Source organism: Lipotes vexillifer, unplaced genomic scaffold (assembly GCF_000442215.2).
Source record: "Lipotes vexillifer unplaced genomic scaffold, Lipotes_vexillifer_v1.1 scaffold438, whole genome shotgun sequence".
In the NCBI taxonomy this organism is placed as follows: Eukaryota; Metazoa; Chordata; class Mammalia; order Artiodactyla; family Lipotidae; genus Lipotes; species Lipotes vexillifer.
The window spans coordinates 943,918-966,026 of NW_006784126.1; the positions used below are offsets into that span (position 1 = coordinate 943,918).

The following is a 22,109-nucleotide window of genomic DNA, read 5'->3' on the forward strand; positions in this document are numbered from 1 at the left end:
TTTAGAAAAATCACATTGGCTTTTGCACGTTCCCAAGAGAGAAGCTTACTGAAAAAAATATTTCAAGTTTATTCAGCTGTTTAATCCACATAAAGCTGTTGGATATACAGCCTGAGCAAGAGGCCCAAATTCCAGCCTGATTTGTCTTCACAGGCACAGCGGCATTCTCAATGCAAGCCTTAGCTTGGCCAGTCACAAGAAAAAAAAAAAAAATGTTTTTTTAGACGCTTGTGTCCCTCTCCCAAGAATCTTCAGTTCTAAAATTAAACTTAAACCTGCCGAACTCTCTGAACATCTGGGCCAGATTAGAGCTGATGTGTGGTTCCCAGTGCAAAATTTATTAGTCTTTATTATAGCTGTTGCATTGCTCCAGGCCAGTCCACAATCACTGGAAGCCTCCTGGGCAGCTAGTTTAGCCCAAGCAGGTAGTTTTGGTGGGGAGCATATGTTTAGGGCACATGCCCACATCCAGCTGATGAGGGTTTTCTAAGCTGCTGCTCTAAAAAAGAGTTATACAAACCAGGAGGATAGAGGAAGCCGTGGGTGATATTCTTGTCTGCTAAACAGAAGGAACAATTTTGGCTCTCAGAAGGAGCAATCCTGACATCAGCCCGCAGACAGTCTGGGACAGTGGGAGGAAGAGGCGATGTGCCTCCCTGTTGAAAGAGAGAAAAGAAAAAAAAAAAAAAAATGACGCCCACATTGTGGCTCACCCATCGCCTTACTTGGTTTGTAACTTCCCTAGAATGTTTTTCATTTAACCTTTTCTTATTTTGTTAGTGAATCAGGTCTACGCAAGCAATGGAAATGGATGTCTTCAGCAATGTTTTCTTCTGTGGTTCCCTTCTGGTTAGGGACATGGGAAGGGCAAATCAAATACACCTTGGAAAGGAATATTTGCAGGTTAAAACCTGAATTGAGTGCAGAGGGATAATGGGAGCTACTGCTAAAAACCCAAATCTATTTCAGGCTCTAACTTTAGGTGGTGATTTATACTGTGTTTGCAAATAAAAAGTGAAAATAAAATATAAACTATTTTTAAAATACAGATATGACTTAAGGATAATATTCTTCAGTTGAGCAAGAACTTCTAATTAACCTAAGATTAACTCAAAGAAGCTGTAGTTGTATAAATTTACTTATTTGGGGACTTTAATAAATTTGTAGCTATGCTTTATTCATCTTGAAATACAGGAATATATTTTTCATAATTTTCTTTGCAACTTTAAAGACTAATACAATAATTTATTTACTAGCAGGCATCTATAAATGTGCTGCCTAAGTACTTAAGGTAATACAGTATTACATAATCATATTTTGATGAGCATACAATTATGAGTATGTAAACATTTTGCTATTCATTTATTTTTTTCAGAAATTTTGATTTATATGCCCTCTACTGCCCACAACATATATATTTCTTAAAAAATTATTTTATAATTTATAAAAAAGATCAAATTAAATTAGAATGTTCTTCCTCTATTCACTATATTGTGCTAAAAGCAAAAATTAGCTATGGTGTCTAAAACATACGTGGTAATTATTTTATAATATGTGCACATATCAAATCATCACACCGTACACGTTGTAAACTTACGCAATGTTATATGTCAATTGTATCTCAATAAAGCTGGGGAAAAGTAAATAAATAAAATGTACAAGATCAATTCACAAAGGAAAAGGCAGCATACACTGTGTGCTATATTCATAGGCAGGAGAGCCCCGTGATGAGATATAGGACAGGAAGGAGATGAAGATGAGGGGAAACACAAGCAGAGGATGTACCCCTAACATGCTGCAACACTCCGGTTGGAAAACACTATACAGCAGTGGAGTAAATTTCTCAACTTGATTGTACACAAACATTTATCTCTGCTCCCCTCTGAGATCCCATTAAAAGGACAGCAATGATGAAGACACATAAGAGATGATAAGAAATTTTCAGAAACTGGAAGTCAGATAAGCATATTTGTTTACTACTGTAACCTTGACTTGGTAAACCAGTAAACACTGATAACAAAGAGCCTCTGGTTGGGAAAAACCCAAAGAAACGGATTCCTTCTGTAGAACACCAGAAGCATAGAACTTGGAGTCTCCTAAAGACAGGGGATGTATGTAAAGTTGGAAAGAAGAGGATAGGTTGGAAGTCTGTAAAAGAGGCCAGACAGAAGCTTTACTCACTGGGGAGGTTGATCCAAAGAGACAACCAGACTAAAGGACACAAGGCACCCTGGAAAGCAGGTGAAAGCAATGGAATTAAATTTGAAAATCTATGTACTGAATGGTAAGATTCCTTCCAGTCTCATCACCCCCGTGTATGTTGGTTCACATGAGAAGTGTCCTTTCTTTGAAAAGCAAACCAGCCTGAAAAGAAAACTAGATACAATTGCGAGTCCCCAACAAAATGTCTGGCTCTCCTCCTGATTAACCTGTAATGAAGCTTATCAGCTGGCAAGCTCAGCCCTGTAGCTTAGTGCCTCACCCTTAAAATATGAGCTGACAGCCAAGGACCACCAGATATGCACTGGGGTTGGGGAGAGGAACCAAGAAGAAAAAGAGACAATACAGACAGCAGAAGAAAACTCACTTCTCAGAGAGATGACAGTATGTATGGCATCCATAGAGAAAGAGCAGAAAGCATTTAAAAAGGAAAGAGAGAACAGAGAGAGCTCTTGGGATTTAAAAATATGACAGCAGAAATAAAATTTTCAATAAACTCTAGAAGATGAAACTGCAGATATTTCTCAAAAAAGTGAATTAAAGACAAGAGATGGAAAGAAGAAAGGCACATATAAACACATTAGAAGTCTAATGTCCTATTAATTTTGAAGAAAAAATGTTTCTAAAATTCTAAAGCTAAGCCCTAAATTAAGCATAGAGATAGAATAAAAACATTTTGAGATGCACAAAGTCTCAAATATGTATCTTCTCTTCTTCCCTTCTTAGGAAGCTCCTCAGTGATATAGTCACCAAAACAAGGAGTAGACCAAGAAATATGAAGATATTAGTATTAGATGCAGTGTATCCACTCCCACCATTTATTTCATTCTCCTTCTGGTGCAGATACTAGAAAGCTAAAAAAATTTGTTTATATTCTTTCAAGAACATATAGTGAACAATTCTGAATGACCACGTTTCTTCACTTGGTGTAAAGGGGCACACAGAGACGATGCAAAGTGGGAGAACTAGGGAGACTGACAGCTGACCCAGTCAGCCCTATAGACACCCAGAATATTGTGAGTTGATGTTTCCTACCACACACCTTACCATTTTACTTCAAGAAATATATAATATATGAATGCAGCCATTGATGCATTTTCCATAATATAAGGAAAGTGAAATGCCTATATTCAATAGTTAAAATTATAAAAATCTTAAGGAGGGAAGTTTATTGTAATTTTAATGAGCCTGCAGCTATGGAAGTTGTGCTCAAACAGTTCAGTTGGGCAAAATGTTTACTATTTTCTCAAAGTGGCATAGACTTTGGGCTGGGAGAAAAGGACCAGGATGGCTTTAGTCACAAAGTACTAAAAAAAAGTTACACATTTTCTGCTAACTGAAAATCTTAGATGTGTTTCTTATATATCAAACTTGAACCCCCAAATATAAATACATCAAGACTGGGAAAGACAGGATATGGCCTCCTTTATAAAGGTGAGGTCATGCAGTAGGCAGCTCTCTAGAAGGATGGAGGGGAGGTATAGTCACATCATTTCTGAATCTTGGGCTCTTGAGAAAAGGCATAGTGAACTACCACCTTGCCACCCCACCACTCCCCTACAGACACAGACACACACACAGACACACAGACACACACACACACACAGACACAGACACACACACACACACACACAAATAGTTTCATCCTTCCATCTGTTCAGAGTTCCTTAGAGTTTTTTAAGCCAGGGGATAGAAAGTCAGGAAAACAATAAATAGAATTCAGACACTCAGATGAAATCTGAACTCTAGCTCTCAAAATTCTTCAAGGGAAGTAGATGATAAGCACAGACAGGAAAGTGAGATACTTTCATTTCTAGTCTGGCATGGAGACAAAATAGAACTTAAACAAGGGATAAAACTTTTTATTGAAGTTATATAGACTCTCCTTATCTGTAGACTGAATGTCAAAGCTAAAACATATTTATCTGAAGATTAGATAATTGTGATCTTGCCTTATGGTGAGGATAATAATTATACAGATGTTTAAATTATCTTTCTTGTGATTTTTTTCTATAGGGAAAAATATTTCTTATAGTTCAAAAAACAAAAAAAAGCCTTTTGCAATACACAATAATGTCCCTAGTTTTTAAAGACTCACAAAACACATCTGGGTCATAATTTACAATATCAGTGCTAACAAGCTTTAGAAACAAAAAAGACTTTGTAAAAATTTAGTCATGGGAGATTTTTCAAAGTGCACTAGATTTTCTTCTCTGAAAAAGCCCTTCGACTTCATATTCAATTTCTGAATTAGATATGCTAAATAATCGTAATTCTTGCTATTATTTTTAATTTTCCACCTAGCAACATAAAAAAACAATTCTCATCTTCCTACTGAGGAGGGCCAGAAGCAAAACCCTTATACAGTCTGATCAGCCATAATGGTTTTGAAGCAATTGCTGTAGGACCATGATTTCAAATCACAGCTTCTTCCCCCAAACTCTTCTGAGATAATAACAATAACAATTAGAAAACCCACCAAAACCACAGAAAAACAAAAGTTCCATAAAACTTAAAGACACAAGCCAACTGGGTCCATGCTCCAAACAGTGCTTATTTAAAGTCTGATTTTTCAAACACAGAGCTGATTTACAACATTTCTATGTGAATCTCAAAACATCCTTGTATGTAATTTTCTTGAACCACGACATACTAACAGAGTAATTTCTGAATTAGAAAGCAGAAAATTGCTAGAATTCCATCCTCTCACATGGAAGGAGAAATACACAAGTAGTTCTGTGGGATCCTGAAAGGACAGGAACTTTGGGTAACAAAGAAGCTAGTTTTAAAACAATAACAAAAAAAGAATTGTACTAAACTCTTAGTCTGAGCCCACTTGAAATCTCTCTGCCTTTGGTTCCCGTTAAAGCTCATATAAATTCAGGAATGCAAGACAGCAGGGGAAAGTATTAAAAACATAAACATTCCCCTTAACTCCACATAATCCATGGTACCTGGACTTTTCAAATTAGAGAATTGAATAATAAAACTGGCCTTGAATATACTGCCCCTCTCAAAATCAAAAACAAAATAGAAATTATTTTAAGGAATAAATAACTGCATATTATTGTTTCATAGTATGCTTCATAGCATGTTGAAGAAAATCACAGACAACTGAACACTGTGCATTTTAAGAAAGTGATGTTGCCATTAACCACACATATGAACTCAGGTAACTGTAAAATATTTGCTCACGTTGGAAAACAACATTAGTGCTCTCCTACCACTGACCACAATTAAACCATTGTCAGCGGGAGAGTTGACTTTCAGAACACATAAAGCCATAATTAGTAGTGGGAAAATATGCTTATTCCAGAAATCTTGAATTGGAACAAGAAGAGTAAATAAACTGGATACAACCAATCATTTCCTTTCCACAAAAAGAGATGGAAGATCTGTACCCTTAACAAGAACAGTAATAGGTAGGGGTTTGTCATCAGAATCTTTGTATATAAAATACTAAGATTTTTCTCTACAAAAACAGCTTCCTGATTATTTATCTACCCTTCTGGTTGGAAGTACTGCTTCATCTTTAGTTCTTTAAAAATAATGGTTGGGATTAATTTATCTAATGCATTCACTCAATAACCATTTACTGGGCAGCGGTATTGTGCCAGGGAATACATTAAATAAAACCATTCCTGCCATGAAGGAGTGTTTGGGCTGATTTTTGGCAGACTTTTATTTTTGCTTTAATTTACATTTCCCTGACTGCTAAAAAGTTTCAATTGCTTGGTTCATATCCTTTGCCCATTTATTAACTAAGATGCTTGCCATTCTCTTGTTTATTGGTAGAAATTTACTAGCCATTCCAGATCCTAATTAGTATTCTGTATACTCATCACTTGTTTCTTATATGCAGTGCAAATATATTGTCCCACCCATAACTTCATTTTTTTGGTCATTAACATAACATTAACACATTAATGTTAATCTAGTAAATTAATCAGTTTCTTCTATGTAATTTTTGTTTTTGTTCTGTGTCCTAAGAAATCCTTCTCTATCCTGAGGTCATAAAGATATACACAAAGGAAAATATGGATTTGCTGTTCACATTTAGGTCTATAAATTCACCATCAATTTAATTTTGTATGTGGTGTTAAGTAGGGATCTAATATTTCTTTTTCTTATGGTAGCCAATTGTCCCGGTGACATTAATTGAAAAGGAGTTTGCCAGATAGTGAAAGAGGTAAGAGGATTTAAACAATTGGATTCTCAACCTCAATCTGCAGAGACCTGTAACATAGGACACCTATACATGTAAGTCTAGCCTGGCTTCTTAGAGTACTAGATCCTTTAGGGAAGGATTACCTCTTATTCACATTGTGTTTACTGTGCCTACCATGGTACACAGCAGATAGTATAGTATTTTAAAGTAATCAAATAAATAACAAAACCCTTTATAACTTAGTTACCATCACCTTTTAGGTGCACCCACCATATACTTGGGAAATACCAAATGAAATGTGTGCCTCTGTACTTCCTGTTGCTTCTCTTTGAAATCTTTTTTTCTACCTGCCATACCAGTTAACCAATTGGCCTGTAAACACTCTGCTTTCTCCAGGCAAAACACAATGTATTCCTCTTTTGCACCCATGTAGCACCTACAAGTACTTGTAAGTAAAACCTGGGACATTGTCTTATCAATACAAGCCACCGGTCCACTGAGCTCCCTTTGGGATCTCTACTGCAAATCAAAATTCAACTTTTAGTATAGTAAAGAACTACAATTTCTTTCCAGCCTGCGTGAATCAATGGACACAGGAACTTACCGGTTTAGGGACCGTATATGAACTCCAAAGGGGCATCCTGCTAGTTTTGTCAAATCCACTGACATATTCCCTGTGATAAAGAAGACAGAGTTCCTTGTTCTTCTGTATAACCCTGGGCCTTCCAAATGGCAAATTTAGTTTCTCTGTTGTTGTTACTAAAATAAAAATAACATAAAATTAAAATGTTTGTGAAAATTAGCAAATGTTTCTGTGTATAGTAACTACCCATCTCTGATGGATTATTATTTTCCAGGTACTCTGATAACTATTTTACATATCTAACCTCCTTTAAGTCTTACAACAACCCTATGAGGTAGGTGTTATTATTCCATTCTATAAATTATAAAACAAAGGCTTAGATAAATTATTTAGCTAAACAGCTAACAGTTCACAAGACATATCCAAAGAGATAAAACTTTAAAATCAAAAGCACATACTTTATAACAAAGATGACTTACTTTAATAATTGTCCTAGGAAAGAAATTGGAATTTTATTAGAAGTATGCCTACTGTATTTATTCATTTTTAATTATCTGCCATTAGTCTAAATTCCACCAATTACTGATGGTTAAAAAATGTGCAGGGTATTCATGCCATGGAATAACACTCAGTAGATTATAAGAAGATTGTCAAAACAGCCAATGTATTTACTGAACTGTTACTGTGCGCCAGGCACCATTCTAAGTACACACATATGTTAACTCATTTAGTCTTCATAACAACTCTAAAAGTAGGTATTTCCATTTTACAATGATGAAACAGGCCTAGAGAGTTCAATACAAGAATACTTGAAAGATAACAGGTTGATTGTAGTTAATAACACAGTATTGCACATTTGAAAGTCACTAAGAGAGTAAATCTTAAAAATCCTCATCACAAGAAAAAAAAAGTTTTTATAACTATGTATGGGGACAGATGTTAACTAGACTTACTGTGGTGGTTATTTTGCAATATACACAAATATTGAATCATTATATTGTACACTTGAAATTAATAAAATGTTATACGTCAATTATACTTCAGTTAAAAATTTTTTAAAGTAAAAAAATAAAAGGGATAACAGGTAATAATAATATTGCTCCAGGGCAGACACTGTTCTACATTCTTTCTATGGGTTAGCTCTTCTTTTAAAATTTTTATTTTATGTCAGAGCATATAGTTGATTAACAATGTTGTGTTAGTTTCAGGTGTGCAGCAAAGTGATTCAGTTATACATATATTCATGCATTTATTCTTTTTCAAATTCTTTTCCCATTTAGGTTATTACAGAATATTGAGTAGCATTCCCTGTGCTATACAGTAGGTTGTTATGGGTTAACTATTTTAAATATAGCAGTGTGTACATGTCAAGGATTAACTCTTTTAATCTTTTCAACTACGTGAGGTGAGTACCATTATTATAGAAGAGACTGAGGCACAGAGAGGTTTAGTAATTTGGCCCAGGTTACACAGAGGGGAAGAAGTAGACACAGGACTTAAACCCAGGCAGTTTGTCTCTTCACATCTAAAAAAGTGAATAGGGAACTGTAGACAACGCAACACCATTTCAAGGAATTGTTGAGTGCTTGGGACCATCATAACTATTCCATGCTGCTACTGTTGTTATTAGATCTGGGGCATTTTTCCCTCTTGTATATTGGCAAGAAAATCTTTATGTTAAAAAGAACCTGTAAGCTTATTTTGGAAAACCTCCAAAAGGCAATACGGTATTCTGTTAGGTCTAAAAATCGAAGACTTAACATGCTTTCTATTGACCTACTTTCATCTTGGGTGAGATTTAGCATTTTATTCACGCGTTCAAGGTCAGCAATCTGCAAGATAACGTGGGAGATGGGGAGAAAGTGAATCATAGTAACAACACATGTTTTAAAAGGTGATCAAGATTATTTCTGCAGTAGTCACATGAATGTTTTACTATGGAACAAAAAAGCCAGACTAACTTGAGTTTAAATTCCAGTTCTGCCACTACCTCAGAAATATAGAGACATTGCTACTCCCAGGAATACATTTTTTGTGTGGGAGTCTGCAAAGATGTAATTGATAATGGGGCAGATCACTCTGACCGTAGCTGGAATCAACTACTAAGCTGGGATGACAACATCCCAGGGTTTCTCAAGCTTTAATTTATATATATATAAATACACACACACACACACACACACACACACACACACACACACACACACATGAAACTCCCTTGAGAGTCTTGCTAAAATGTACATTCTGATTCAGTGTGAGCCCAAGCTCAGGGGGGCCTGAGATTCTGCGTCTCCAATGAGCTTGCAAGTGATGCAGATGCTGATCCTGGGACCACACTGAGCAGGAAGGGACCTTCCTTACAAAGAAGAACTTGGGGTTTGCAGTCACATAGATCGAGCTTCTGTGACACTGGACAATTTACCTAACTTTTCTGAGCCCTCTTTATCTCTAAAGTGGGGAAGAAAACACCCACTTTATAATATTTATTATTATTACTTTAAATAGTGGTTCCATTGAGGTTATAGCAGTAGGAAACCCACACATTTACTCTGATCTTCAGGATGGATCTGATTTTTACTGGGAAGTTTAGACTTTTGCCCCTTTAAATCTTTTTTGGTTGGTAATTTACTTATGCATTTATTTCTGTGATATGATGTTATTTTGAGGATCAGAGAATGGAAAGCCTTCCCTGTCCCCTGGCTCTAAGAAACAATTCTTACCTGAGGCAGCTGGTATTTATTTAGCTTTACAGCCACCCTTGGGACTTGGCATCAAATGCACCTTGACATTAGTTTTAGCTTGATGGAGTCCCGATAGTGGGCTCCTATTCCATTCCGATATTCCAGCCCCCCCCCCATGTGCTTTAATTCTCACAGCGGGGCTTGGTCCTTGCATTCTGAGCTCCTGTTCTGATTGCTTGCCTTTGGGAGACCCCTCTTAGCACTGGAATCTCACCTGGTTGAGAGTCTCCTGGGATCTGAAATCCTGCTGCTGAACTCAGCTGGGCATCTGATCCACTAAAAAGACCTTCCCAATGCTGACTGTCTGTCAGGCAGCCTCCAAGCGTCCTCTCATCAAAGGGTTCTTCACTACTACCCAGAAGAATAACTCTCACTTTAAATGCTAGGCTTCCTGCGAAGCAGCCCCTGCAGCCCCTACCCTAGTGGGTGTGTCAGATGCCATATCTCAGTCCCTGCCTCCGCCAGCTATTTCTGCTCTGAAATAACCGAGTATGACCATCTGATTCTTAAGCTGTAAGAAAGATGGTTTATGAGGGAAATCAAAGAGAGCCCCAGGATTCCACTGTTTTGAACGATTACAGACAGTTAGCTCACCGTGGATTAACAATTGCCAAATAGTGCTTTCCAGCTTACAAAACACACTCACATACTTAATCTTACAATGTACCTCTCATTTCCAGATAAGGTTCAGAGAAACCACATATTCTCTTAGTAAATATCTGAGCTAGAACACAAACCTGGTTGTTAGCTACTCTGGTTATAGATGAGTTTGCCCCTTTACATTCTTATGGATACATGAAGTTATTACTTACATTTTGTAGCCCCGGGCATGAACATCCTAGAGTATCTGTGGGCGATGGAACAGTAAAGCCACAAACAGAAAACTTTGACACTTCCTCTGCGTGAGATGGTTCATAAAAAGGCACCTTCAGAAGGTAGTTTAAACTACCATGGGTACCATTGTTTGGTGCTGGTTGAATGTGCAGAAGATCTGTTTAAAAAGTAAATTCAAAGTAGTTTTAAATTCGGAGGCAACAACAACTATGCAGAAGATGGGAGAAAGCAAACACTTAGTGTTCACTTCCTTTAATAAATTCTGCTGCATACACCATTCAGTTTAGCAGCTTCCCCCTCCCCTCCCAATTTCCATACCTAGTCTTTCTAGAAAATAGGAACAGTTGCTGTAAATGAGCCACAGGAATGTTTATGAACTGTGTTTCTGTTCCTCTGGAGAAAGGCATCTTTGCTTAAATGATCACTTTGTGCCTTAAGCATATCATGGTTTTCTAGCATAAAAGAGCTACACTTTTAGTAAAAACAAGTTTAAAGAACTTAAATAATTTACAATCTTACTTGTAGTATATTTATTTAATTATAGGAAAATACTCTAAGTACAGATACTTTTAAAATATTAAACTAGTGAATTTTGCTTAAAATTTAGAGAACTTTTTATAGTTTTTCCTATAAAAAGAGAACATACAAGTATTGCACAAACATAGCCTTATAAGTGGCTCCTGCTGAGGACTACCAAAGAGATCTCTCCTAGAACTGCAATCCTAACTAGTTCTTTTTAAACCTTTCCTGGAAAGGGCCAGTAGCCCTGACCATAAACTCAGCCTTGGGAACAAAGAATTTAAGTTAATGCTACAACACATTATTTTTAAATGGATACTCTTTGGTCTCTAAGTTACATTCAATTACCACAGGCCAGTGGCAAGATGAAGAGTGACAACTGTGGACTTCCCTGGTGGCGCAGTGGTTGAGAGTCCGCCTGCCGATGCAGGGGATACGGGTTTGTGCCCCGGTCCGGGAAGATCCCACATGCCGCGGAGCGGCTGGGCCCGTGACCCATGGCCGCTGAGCCTGCGCGTCCAGAGCCTGTGCTCCGCAACGGGAGAGGCCACAACAGTGAGAGGCCCGCGTACAGCAAAAAAAAAAAAAAAAAAAAAAGAATGACAACTGTGAGTGTACTTATGTTCCCAAATTTCTATAGCTAAAGGTGAAATTGCAACTCAATTCATTGCCGTGCCTAGCTAAATGATGTGTGGTCTGAGGTAAGCACATAGGCAGGAAGGTAGGTTAGATTCCCCAAAACTCTAATTCTTTACTGTTTTTTAACGTTGAGTGTAATGTGTCCATCCAAATAGGACTTTTTTACCATCCTTTTATTCCAGAAGCTTTCTCTCTGTAATTACAAGAAAATACTTCTGTTTTTTGCTGTGTTACCCCTGCTCTGAAAAGTTGGAAGTGTAATTTTATTTATCTAAGTTCTATTAAATTAAAATTTCATGTAGTAACTAACAGAAAAGTTGGTCTCCCAGGATCTAATGTTTATCATTACTAAAACAAAACAAAATTAAAAGAACTCACATTGACCGCTAAATAATTCTGAAGTGTAAATAATTCTACCTCATCTTTTCTACTTTCCGTCTCCTTAGGACAGAGCATCTACTTCTCGGATTCAATTTATCACCAGCTTCAAAATTCATATTTTTAAAACTCAATTCGTATATGATTGTTAAAGTTATATAGGTATACTTACCGCACATTAGGTTATAGATTTCAATATTGTCAAATGGCTCAACTTCAGTCTGCTGTTTAAAACTGGGTCCATGTGCCAGAAAGATAGCCTAGGCAGTAATAGTCCATGTATTACTAGATGCCATGTAATCTCAAAAACAGATGTTGGAAGAGACACAATTTTCTTTTTCGAACAGCTCTTCTATTTGTATCTTAAGCCTCTTTAAGAATTCCTTTCCAGATTTTTTTTAACAGTATGATTTTTTTTTAATTATTGAAGTACATTTGCTGTACAATATTATATGTTACAGGTGTGCAATATAGTGATTCACAATTTTAAAACGCTCCATTTATAGTTATCGTAAAATATTGGCTGCTTTCCAGATTCGAAAATGATTTTTGCGACATTTCCACCTGAGATATTGTACCAAGTCCAATCAAATATAATCCATACTGTGTTGACTTCTAAATCCACGTGCTTCCAATAGCACCTCCTATGTCAACAGACTAGGAGAATACAAGCAACACTGGACAACCGAAGCCCGCACAATTCTACATCTGGACAACAGAAATTAGAAATTCATCATACAACATCATATATTCTTTTTATACTCCTTTCTTATCATTGTTCACATATGTTACTACTACATGACAAAAAAATGTTGACATTTCTAAGCATTAAATATTTTTGCACAACTTATACTTACCCACTGATTTCTCAAAGACATCTCCCATTTACTATTGGGATGAAGAGACCTAAATATTTTTATTTATGTTTAAATAATTAAAAGTAACAATTATATTATTTATAACAAATCTAATTTGCTTTAGATTCTAAATATCTAGCAGAACAGTATCAAACACGGATAGGCAATTCTTTTCAGGCTACAGGAATATAAATATACACATATATATTTTCCCAAGATAATCAGCAAAGAATTGGAGGCATAGTTTTTCTTGCAGTAATTAACTCAATTATCAAATAGTACCCTAATAAATAGAGAAGGATGCTGTCTCCAGAAACTTGTCAAGTATTTACAAAGAGATGTAATTCATCATGACAATGTTAAGAGGCAATATATTCATATAGAGCCTAACACATTTTTCTTTCTTTGGAAAGGGGCGTGTGTGTGTGTGTGTGTGTGTGTGTGACAAATGGAAGTAGATAAGACAATCAGGTTGCAAAATCATGAAGCTTTACCGAGGGGGGAATATTGGCTACACTTTACTCATGGGCTCCTTCAAATAGTTTCCTCCCTGGGCTCCAAGGACAGCACACTCTCCTGGTTTTCTTCTTCCCTCACTGGCTCTACCCCCAGGTCTCTTTGCTAGTAACTCTTTGTCTCCCAATCTCTTCAAGGAAAAGTGCTTAAGGCTCAGAACTTGCTCTACTTCTCCACCTACACTCAATCCCTGAGAATGTTATCTAGTCACATACCTTCGAAATAATTTATATACCCAAAACTCAATTTTTTTATCCATTTAGGTAGACTCTCTAATTGCCTATATGCAACATCTCTACTTGCACGCCTAATAAATACCTTGAATTTAACATATCAAACTAACTCTCCCTCTTTCCTCTCCAATCACCGGCAGCCATGGTCTAAAATCCTAACAGCCTAACAAAAGGCTCCAACACCTCCAACATATCAGACCATATCACCTCCAACATATCAGACACGTTCCCATCTTAGGCCCTTGACACTGGCTGTTTCTTCTGCCTTGGACACCTGTCCCCTGAATACTTGAAAGGTTAATTCTTGAACCTTCTTCAAGTCTCTGCTCAGCCGTCATCTCAATGAATCTTACCATCTCCATCTCAGTTAAAGTTGCTCCCCATGTCACCCCAAAACACCCCCAATTTCCACCTACTCTGCTTTACTTTTTCTTTATTTCCCATAGCACTTATCTCCTAACATACCAACCATACATTGCTTTGTTATGTCAATTGTCTATATCCACCTGTTAGAATGAAAACTTCATGAGGGCAGGGGTCTTTATCTGTGTTGTTCACAAAGGTATTCAAGAGTCCTGAACATTGTCCGTCACAAAGTAGGTGCTCAATAAATATTTGTTTAAAAAAAAAAGCAGTAAGTTACCTCCATGCTCTTAAACTCATTGTTATAACCATGGTTGCCTCCTCCACAGAATGAAAATGCTTTAGTCCTATAAAGAAATAATATTATTACACTCTGATGAATCTATTAATATGAGACCTTATTGAAAACTGAGCTTTAATGGATTTTGATGTAGCCTCTCCTTTTATATAAGTAAAATTTTCTGTCAACAACAGCGTAAATATATTTATTTTTGTGCTCAAATTCAGAGCCACAGAGGAACAAAGAGTAGTAGGAGAGAAGGAAGGAGAATTCCAGCATCTATAAATAGAATTCAAAGTATCTGACTTTTAAACATTAAGAGAAGGATATACAAAAGAACTGATTTTTAAAAAATTTGTCTTCGGGCTTACCTGTACATTTACACATCCATGTCTGTGTGATTAAGAGTAGTTTGATTAATATATTATGTTAAGCGTTTCAGTGCTTTAAAAATAAATCTTTGGAACTGGGAAAAAATATCAATTCCTATTTTAGGTCAGAGATGTCTAGGGAAATAATATGAAAATATGAATAGAAAATACTCAGGGCAAGTTAATTATAATACTTGGGAAGGAAAAGCCAGTATATTCTGTAAAGTCAGAGTTTATTTTTAACTTTTGGGATTTTCTTCCATAGGTTGTTGTTCTATTACTTGAAAGACTTTTCAAAGTTAATTCATTTGCATTTTGCCTACATTTTCACATTTTAGTCTTTGAATTGAGCAGTATTAGCAATTTTATATGTAGTTAGTTTTTATACTTGAAAACAAAATAGTGATAAAGGAACCTAGATTTTTTTAAAGCAATAATGTTATACAGGTTCAAATTAGGCCCCTAAAGGGAAAATGACTGATATTTCCAAATGTTGGACTTAAAAAAGATCTCTCATTTGTTTCCCCGATCCCCAGGTCCCATCCCCTGGGCAAATACACACACATACACACACACACACACACACACACACACGCACGCACGCACGCACAGTTTTTGTTTTTTACATTGTAAACTTAACTGAGAGCAGGACTTTAGTGTCTTAAAAAATCAACTTTAAAAAAATTCATAACTGATTCTCACTCAGCTTAAATAAAAAAATAAAAATAAATCACAAGGCCACACTCAACTCTACCCAATAGAGGGAAGAAAGGAGAAACTAAGTACCACCTAGAATGGGGAAAGCAAGAGTAGTCCTTTTAATAGGGGTTTAAGTTCAGTTACTCTAAGGTGCCAGTTCATGTCATCTTAGTTAATGCCAATAAAATTGTTGGTGTGAGGTAAAACTTGCTCTAAAAAATATTTTTATACTTATTCCATAGATATTTGGTTCCCCAAGATTACTGGAGCTATTTGATTGAGGGTGATTAAGTTTTAAATTCTGTGTGGGGAGCTAGCGTATTCATTAATGAAAGAAAGGAAAGGTCTTTTGAACTAAGCCATTGGTAAAATTCTCTAAAATTGATCCTTTATCTTTCTGTTTTCAGATAAATCTAGTTTTTGTTGGTTTGTTTTTATATTTCCAAGCCCTAACCCATCTTCACTAGAAAACTTTAGTATTACAAAACCGTATTTGGAAGCAAAAGATAAAAATATTGTTAGAGAAACCTCTATTTTTTATTGTTTTCCAAGTGAAAACTTTAGAAGTCTGCTTTTCTAATTGCTCACTTTCAAGCTTTTCAACCATTAATTTGGCTCTGGAAATTACATATGGAAAAAATGGAAGCTGGCACTTGGAAAAGATGTGTTGATTTTATCTTTCATAATTTAGCTCAACTTCCAAGTACTATCTAAAATCTTTTGGAACAAATCTCTTTTATCTTCTCCATGTCTAATTAATAAAGTCAAAATTAAGGCCCCGTTCCTCTGCCACAGCTGGGACATGACACACATGGGCAATGAGCAAGTCTTCTCTCCTGATACCCAGTTAGGTGCCAAGTCCTATCTTTCTCTGTCGTACCTGTCACATTTCCCTCGCTTTCCTCTACTGCCACAATTCTAAGCTAGATCTGACCTGAATTGGTTATGCTGACTATGAACTCCAAAATCTTCCCACATAACTCGTACACATACACACACCCCTAATTGTATTTAACCCTATATGTCCCTGCTGGTAATGGAAACATATATTTTAATGAGTACAAATGGAAGACAGAATATAATGAACTGGTACTATCCTGGAAAATCTGAGTCATAAGTTCACCATACTTTCCCAAAAGTGTGCTGACTAGTTTTACCATCCCCTACAGCTCCACAGCCTCCCTTGGGGCTGTCATCTCGCTGAAGACTGGGTCACAACACATCTTTCTAACTGGCCTCCCTGCCACTTGCTTGACCATCCTCCTCCACATGGCAGCTGGAGTGAGCTCTCAGAAATTCAAATCCCAATATATTCACCTCCAGCCACCTTGTATCTCCCAGTGGTCTCCTACTCTTTTCACAAAGTCACACTCCTTAGTCCTGACAGATAAGGTCCTTCATGCAGGAGGACCTGAATGAAGGCAGCTTCATTCACTAGGTGCTCTAGCAAAACGGAACTACTTGCAACTCATGGAATCTAGTCCCTCTGCCTGGAAACCTGACCCTCTGTTTCTACCTTTCCTTGCCCCAGAGCTGCTACTGACTTAAAAAAATAAAAAGGGACTTCCCTCGTAGCGCAGTGGTTAAGAATCCGCCTGCCAATGCAGAAGACACGGGTTCGAACCCTGGTCCGGGAAGATCCCACATGCCGCGGAGCAACTAAACCTGTGCTCCACAACTACTGAGCTTGAACTCTAGAGTCCGTGAGCCACAGCTACTGAGCCTGTGTGCCACAACTACTAAGCCTGTGCTCTAGAGACCGTGAGCCACAACTACTGCGCCTGTGTGCCACAACTACTGAAGCCCGTGTGCCTAGAGCCCGTGCTCCGCAACAAGAAGTCACTGCAATGAGAAGCCTGCGCATCGCAATGAAGAGTAGCCCCCACTCGCCACAACTAGAGAAAGTCCACGCGCAGCAACGAAGACTCAATGCAACCAAAAATAAATATTAAAAAAAAAAAAGGTGCTCCACTGCTCTGGGCAGAGCATTCAGAGAAAGAAGCAAATCTGAGAAGACACAGCCTGGCAGTGCTCAAGGCGTGACAAGCAGAGGGGCGCCTTCCAGTAAGGAAAAGGGGTCCTTCTCTGCAGACACAGCCTGTCCAGGCTTGGTGAGCTGAACAAGGGTTAGATTCCCGCTCCCACTCGTCTCCTTGGTTGAGTGCCTCTGTGCAATGCACAGACTAGACAACTGCACAGGGAGACCCACTTATGTGACAGCATTTAGCCTAACCCATCCTGAGCCTTCAAAACCCAGAGCAGGAATCCCACCTACAAGGAAGCGTTCTCTGACATTCTCTGGCATCCGCACCTGGGGTGTGAAATCACTCTTTGTTTCCTTGTGCCTTGTACTTAATCCCAGTGCAACAGTTGTTACACCTGATTATAACTGTTGTCATCCTCCCTCCCTGGGTGAAGATCCCTCGGGTGGGGACTGTGTCTATCTCCATTTCTTAGAAACGTGCCTGGACAAACCGATGATTTGTCAGTTTCCAGTCATAACATAAAAAGCTATTATTCATGTTATCTAAAAGGGAACTTTAACATTACTTCAACTAGTTTCAAATAATTGGGTTTCCCCAAATTAGTAAAATCTAACACATTTTATAAAGGGCAAAATAAGCAGGAGAAGGAGGAAAATAGATTTTACACTAAATGATGAAATTTGCTATAATTTGAAAAGGGAATCTAGTTATCAAATATTGAACATTATAACTAAAGATGACATATTTTAACTTAGAAAACAGGTAGCCTGAGACTCATGTGTTAAGGGCTGGAGACAAAATACACCCAGGACTTAATCAGATGAGACTTCCTGTTGCTCTGATTGGGGCTATAGTCAGCATTTCCTCTGATGTAAGTTAGTTTACGTTGTATATGAATAGCAAGAGAATAGTAAAACCAGGTTCATCTTGTGTTACAGATGAGACAAATGAAGACCTGAGATATTTATCTGTGCAAGTTCTCACAACAAACTAGGTGTGGAGCCGGGACTTGAACTCTGGGGCTGCTGCTCTACGTACATCTGACTGCTAGCTAGTAAATGTACAAAGCTCACAATTTGAGACTGAGTATTAATGTGTGAAACCCAGAGGTATCCTGGTGGCTGGGCTCTCCTTCTATAACCCATAGTCCATGTTGTTGAACTGATGGGCACCTTCTCATTTTGCACCACTGGTCTCCTAACTCCTTTGATCTCATACCCTCAACAGTAAATACTTGGAGAACTCACTCACATTTATATATTACATACACACACTACTAAAAATCTTATATATTTAACGTTAGTAAAGCTTAATTTATCTCACGTAATTTAATCTTCTTTTAGAGAATGCTGTCCTGACCCACAGGACAGCCTACTAAGCCAAAGGGCTATGAAACTCCAATTCCAAGAAGAAAGACTAGTGTCATCTAGTGGCCACGTGTTAAACTGCACACTCCCTGGCCTAGCGTGCTCTGCTTGGCTTTCCTGCTATCTCGGTGAATAGATTCTACCAAATCTCCATTTCCTCATCCTGCACACATTTATTATGTTAGAGCCCAACTTCCTCTCTTCCTTTGTTTCCTCTTCCTTTACTAAACATATCTTCTATTTATATCCACTTATGCATATGGAAAAAATACTGGAATAAAATACAAAAATAGGGAATGTGAGTTAAACTACCGGATAGTGTGTATTTATTTGTTTACTGGCTTATCATCAGGCTTCTCCATTTGACAAGGAGGGCAGGAATAATTCCTGTATCCCAAATGCCTAGAACAGGGTTTGGTACACACATAGCAAGCATCAATAACATTTTGTTGAGTCAATTAATTAATTGGTTATTTGGGGATAGAATGATTCAGAATGCTTTATATTTTCTCAAAATGGCCTTATATTTTGCAAATGCTCAATGATCAATATGAATCACAATTATAGCTAGAAAAAAAGAAATGTTACAACTAATTGGTTAGCTTGGCCTTACAGCCATAAGCATGCTCTTTCAGAAAAACCACAAAGATGACAAAGATCTTGAAGAGCTATCTAATCCATTACTCATCACCAGCCTGTGAGACAACTGATGCCATCTTTATATCCTGTCTGCCACCTAAAGGAGACCACAGTGGTCTCAGTGGTTAAGAATGTGCTGGTTCTGATAATCTCTCAACAGTCAGCCTTCTTCCTCATTCTCATCTACATTGTAAAGATTAGTAAGCTAAGACGGGCAACCTCGTAACAGTCATTTCAAATACAGAAGTGCTAGATAGCATATAAAAGGTCAAGAAATTGTCATACTCAGGAAAATTCATGTGATCATAATAACAGGGTAAGGTCAAGGAAATTTATAATGAAAGATGGCTGTTAAAAGTATTATGAGAGGGCTTCCCTGGTGCGCAGTGGTTAAGAGTCCGCCTGCCGATGCAGGGGACGCGGGTTCGTGCCCCGGTCCGGGAGGATCCCACATGCCGCGGAGCGGCTGGGCCCGTGAGCCATGGATGCTGAGCCTGCACGTCCGGAGCCTGTGCTCCGCAACGGGACAGGCCACAGCAGTGAGAGGCCCACGTAGTGCAAAAAAAAATAAAGTATTATGAGATAAGTTAATAGGCACACAGACCTCACAGCCTGCCACTGTCGATCCACCAAAAGATGAGCTTTGTCAATTCTGACATTTTTGGCATAGTGTAGGCGTTTTGGCAAATCAGGAGTCAAATAGGGTGTGAAATGCTGATCAGGTTTTCGGCACTGAAAAAGAGGTAAATTATTTCTTCATGACACCTATAAGATATGCAAACGAATTCAACAATTTCACCTCCTAAGATGATTTGTTAAACACTTTTTAAAAGTAAGAGGATTTAAGCCTGGCTAATAAAATAGGAACATTAAACTTATTATTTGTAGTCACATTCTCTAGTTATATAGTTTTTAATTGTTGCAACAATATTTAAGTTCTAATTTAACATATGATGTAAATTATATTGTTTGCTGTCTGAAGTTTTATTCCTGTGTATATACGTTAAACCACCATAAATCTCCCCTCCTTTTTCGACAGAGAATAAATATAAGTTTGTATTTAGAGTGGCAATTACAAATTCGGAGTCTAAATTATACATGAAAAGTCTTATATAGACATTAATAAATATGAGTAAAAAATTTTTTAAATTAGTTAAATTGCACCAAAAATCCCTTCACAATTGACTCAATTTACCCTTTAAATAACCCACATTTGCTTAATTTTCAAATCAAGTCAATAGTTTTTGAAATCTAGTCCAGTTTTCCCACTTGTGAAAAAGTCATGGGTCTCCTCACAAACTGGAATGAAATTTTATTTCTTAATAATAACTGCTGTTAACTAGATGGTGTATTTAAAAACTTGGTAAAGGTGCAAATCATACTGGTATCTATACATGTAAAAAAAAGTGAGAAAATGAGAAATAGAACTACAAAGAAACTTTTTCTCCCTCGACTTTTTTGAGAAACAACAGAAAAAAAAAAAAAATACAGGTAAGGATACAGGGAAATGAATTGTTTTCTACTTGCTCAGTTTCTTATTTACTTTAAGCCTCAACAATCTCATAAATATTTCAAGTCTGTGTCACTATTATCTCATGTTCAATTTGCATAAGAAAAAGAAGAGACACTACAAAATTGATTTTAAAAATTTAAAAGAAATATAGAAAGTAGGAGAGTGAAGAGAGTTATAGAAGGAAAAAGGGAAGAGAAACTTATTTATTGCACAGATATTTCTGCCAGATATTTTTTTTTCTTGCCTACTTTTCCAGTTTTTTTATTTTCCTACTTTTTCATTTATCATTACTTCTATCATTTCATTTATCATTACTTCTTTCTTAAGCCGCCATTTTTGTAACTTCCAGGCAAGCACATTGTGGCAGCTGCTGAGGATACAGCTTCCTCAAAGGTCTAAGGGACTAGAATGTGCCCTTAAGGACCACCGATCATTTGATGAGGCACACTTTGCTGACTGGGTGTACAGCCCGAGTAAATCCAGAGAAAACTGGTGGTACACTGCCAACCTCTGAAGAAGTATGGGGTTATTCTTTGCATCTGAGAATTTGAGACGAAGACACTAGAGTTGAGATAAAATTTTGGCCCTTTTATCTAAGAACAAAGTTGATGCTGCTGTCTGTCACGCAGCCAGAATGTGTGGAACTTGCCACTTCATGTCTGGCTATGTTTGTCCAATATAAGCTCAATATAGGCCCACAAATCAGCATTCCTGGAAATACTGTACTACCACTTGGAACTTTTCCCTGGGAATAACAGACGACTTCATAAAATGATAGTCCATTTCCTCAGGGCTCTGCAGCTCCAGGCGTGGTCCTATCTGTGACGCCATGTAATGGATTTCCAAAGCCTGCGGTATCCAATCCCTTTGCGCCACTAGGATTATTAGACATTTGCCCTCATTTCACCAATAGGACTACAGCTATATGGATCATGAGGTGATGGAAAAAAGGGAAAATGATATGTGGACTTAGAGAGTCCATTTGCTGGAAATTCTCCACTACCCTTCCAGTCAGCATGGGCACATTCCAGGTACACCCTTCACCACCTTCACCAGTAGGGAGTGAGATGATCCATCATGCTTACTCAAGATCAGAATATTAGGTGTAAGAGACAAAAGGAGTGACTAACACTAAAGAATTTCTGCTCAAGCGTTCATTCCTACTCCAAACTTGCAGTGGGTCCCGGGTTATAGTAACCACTCT

General features: G+C 37.5%; 1 protein-coding gene across 2 annotated transcripts in view; it reads right to left on the reverse strand.

Annotated features, from left to right (window-relative positions):
* ENPP3 (ectonucleotide pyrophosphatase/phosphodiesterase 3) overlaps window positions 1-22,109 on the reverse strand; it is a 78,919-nt gene that overhangs the window by 9,745 nt on the left and 47,065 nt on the right. For both annotated transcript variants that reach the window (XM_007456538.1, XM_007456539.1), the window contains 7 exons: window positions 19,997-20,124; window positions 14,332-14,398; window positions 12,255-12,342; window positions 10,525-10,703; window positions 8,752-8,803; window positions 6,993-7,147; window positions 521-656 (listed from right to left, as the gene is read on the reverse strand). In XM_007456538.1, the coding sequence (XP_007456600.1) occupies window positions 521-656; window positions 6,993-7,147; window positions 8,752-8,803; window positions 10,525-10,703; window positions 12,255-12,342; window positions 14,332-14,398; window positions 19,997-20,124 (805 nt within the window). The remainder of the gene's footprint in view (window positions 1-520; window positions 657-6,992; window positions 7,148-8,751; window positions 8,804-10,524; window positions 10,704-12,254; window positions 12,343-14,331; window positions 14,399-19,996; window positions 20,125-22,109) is intronic.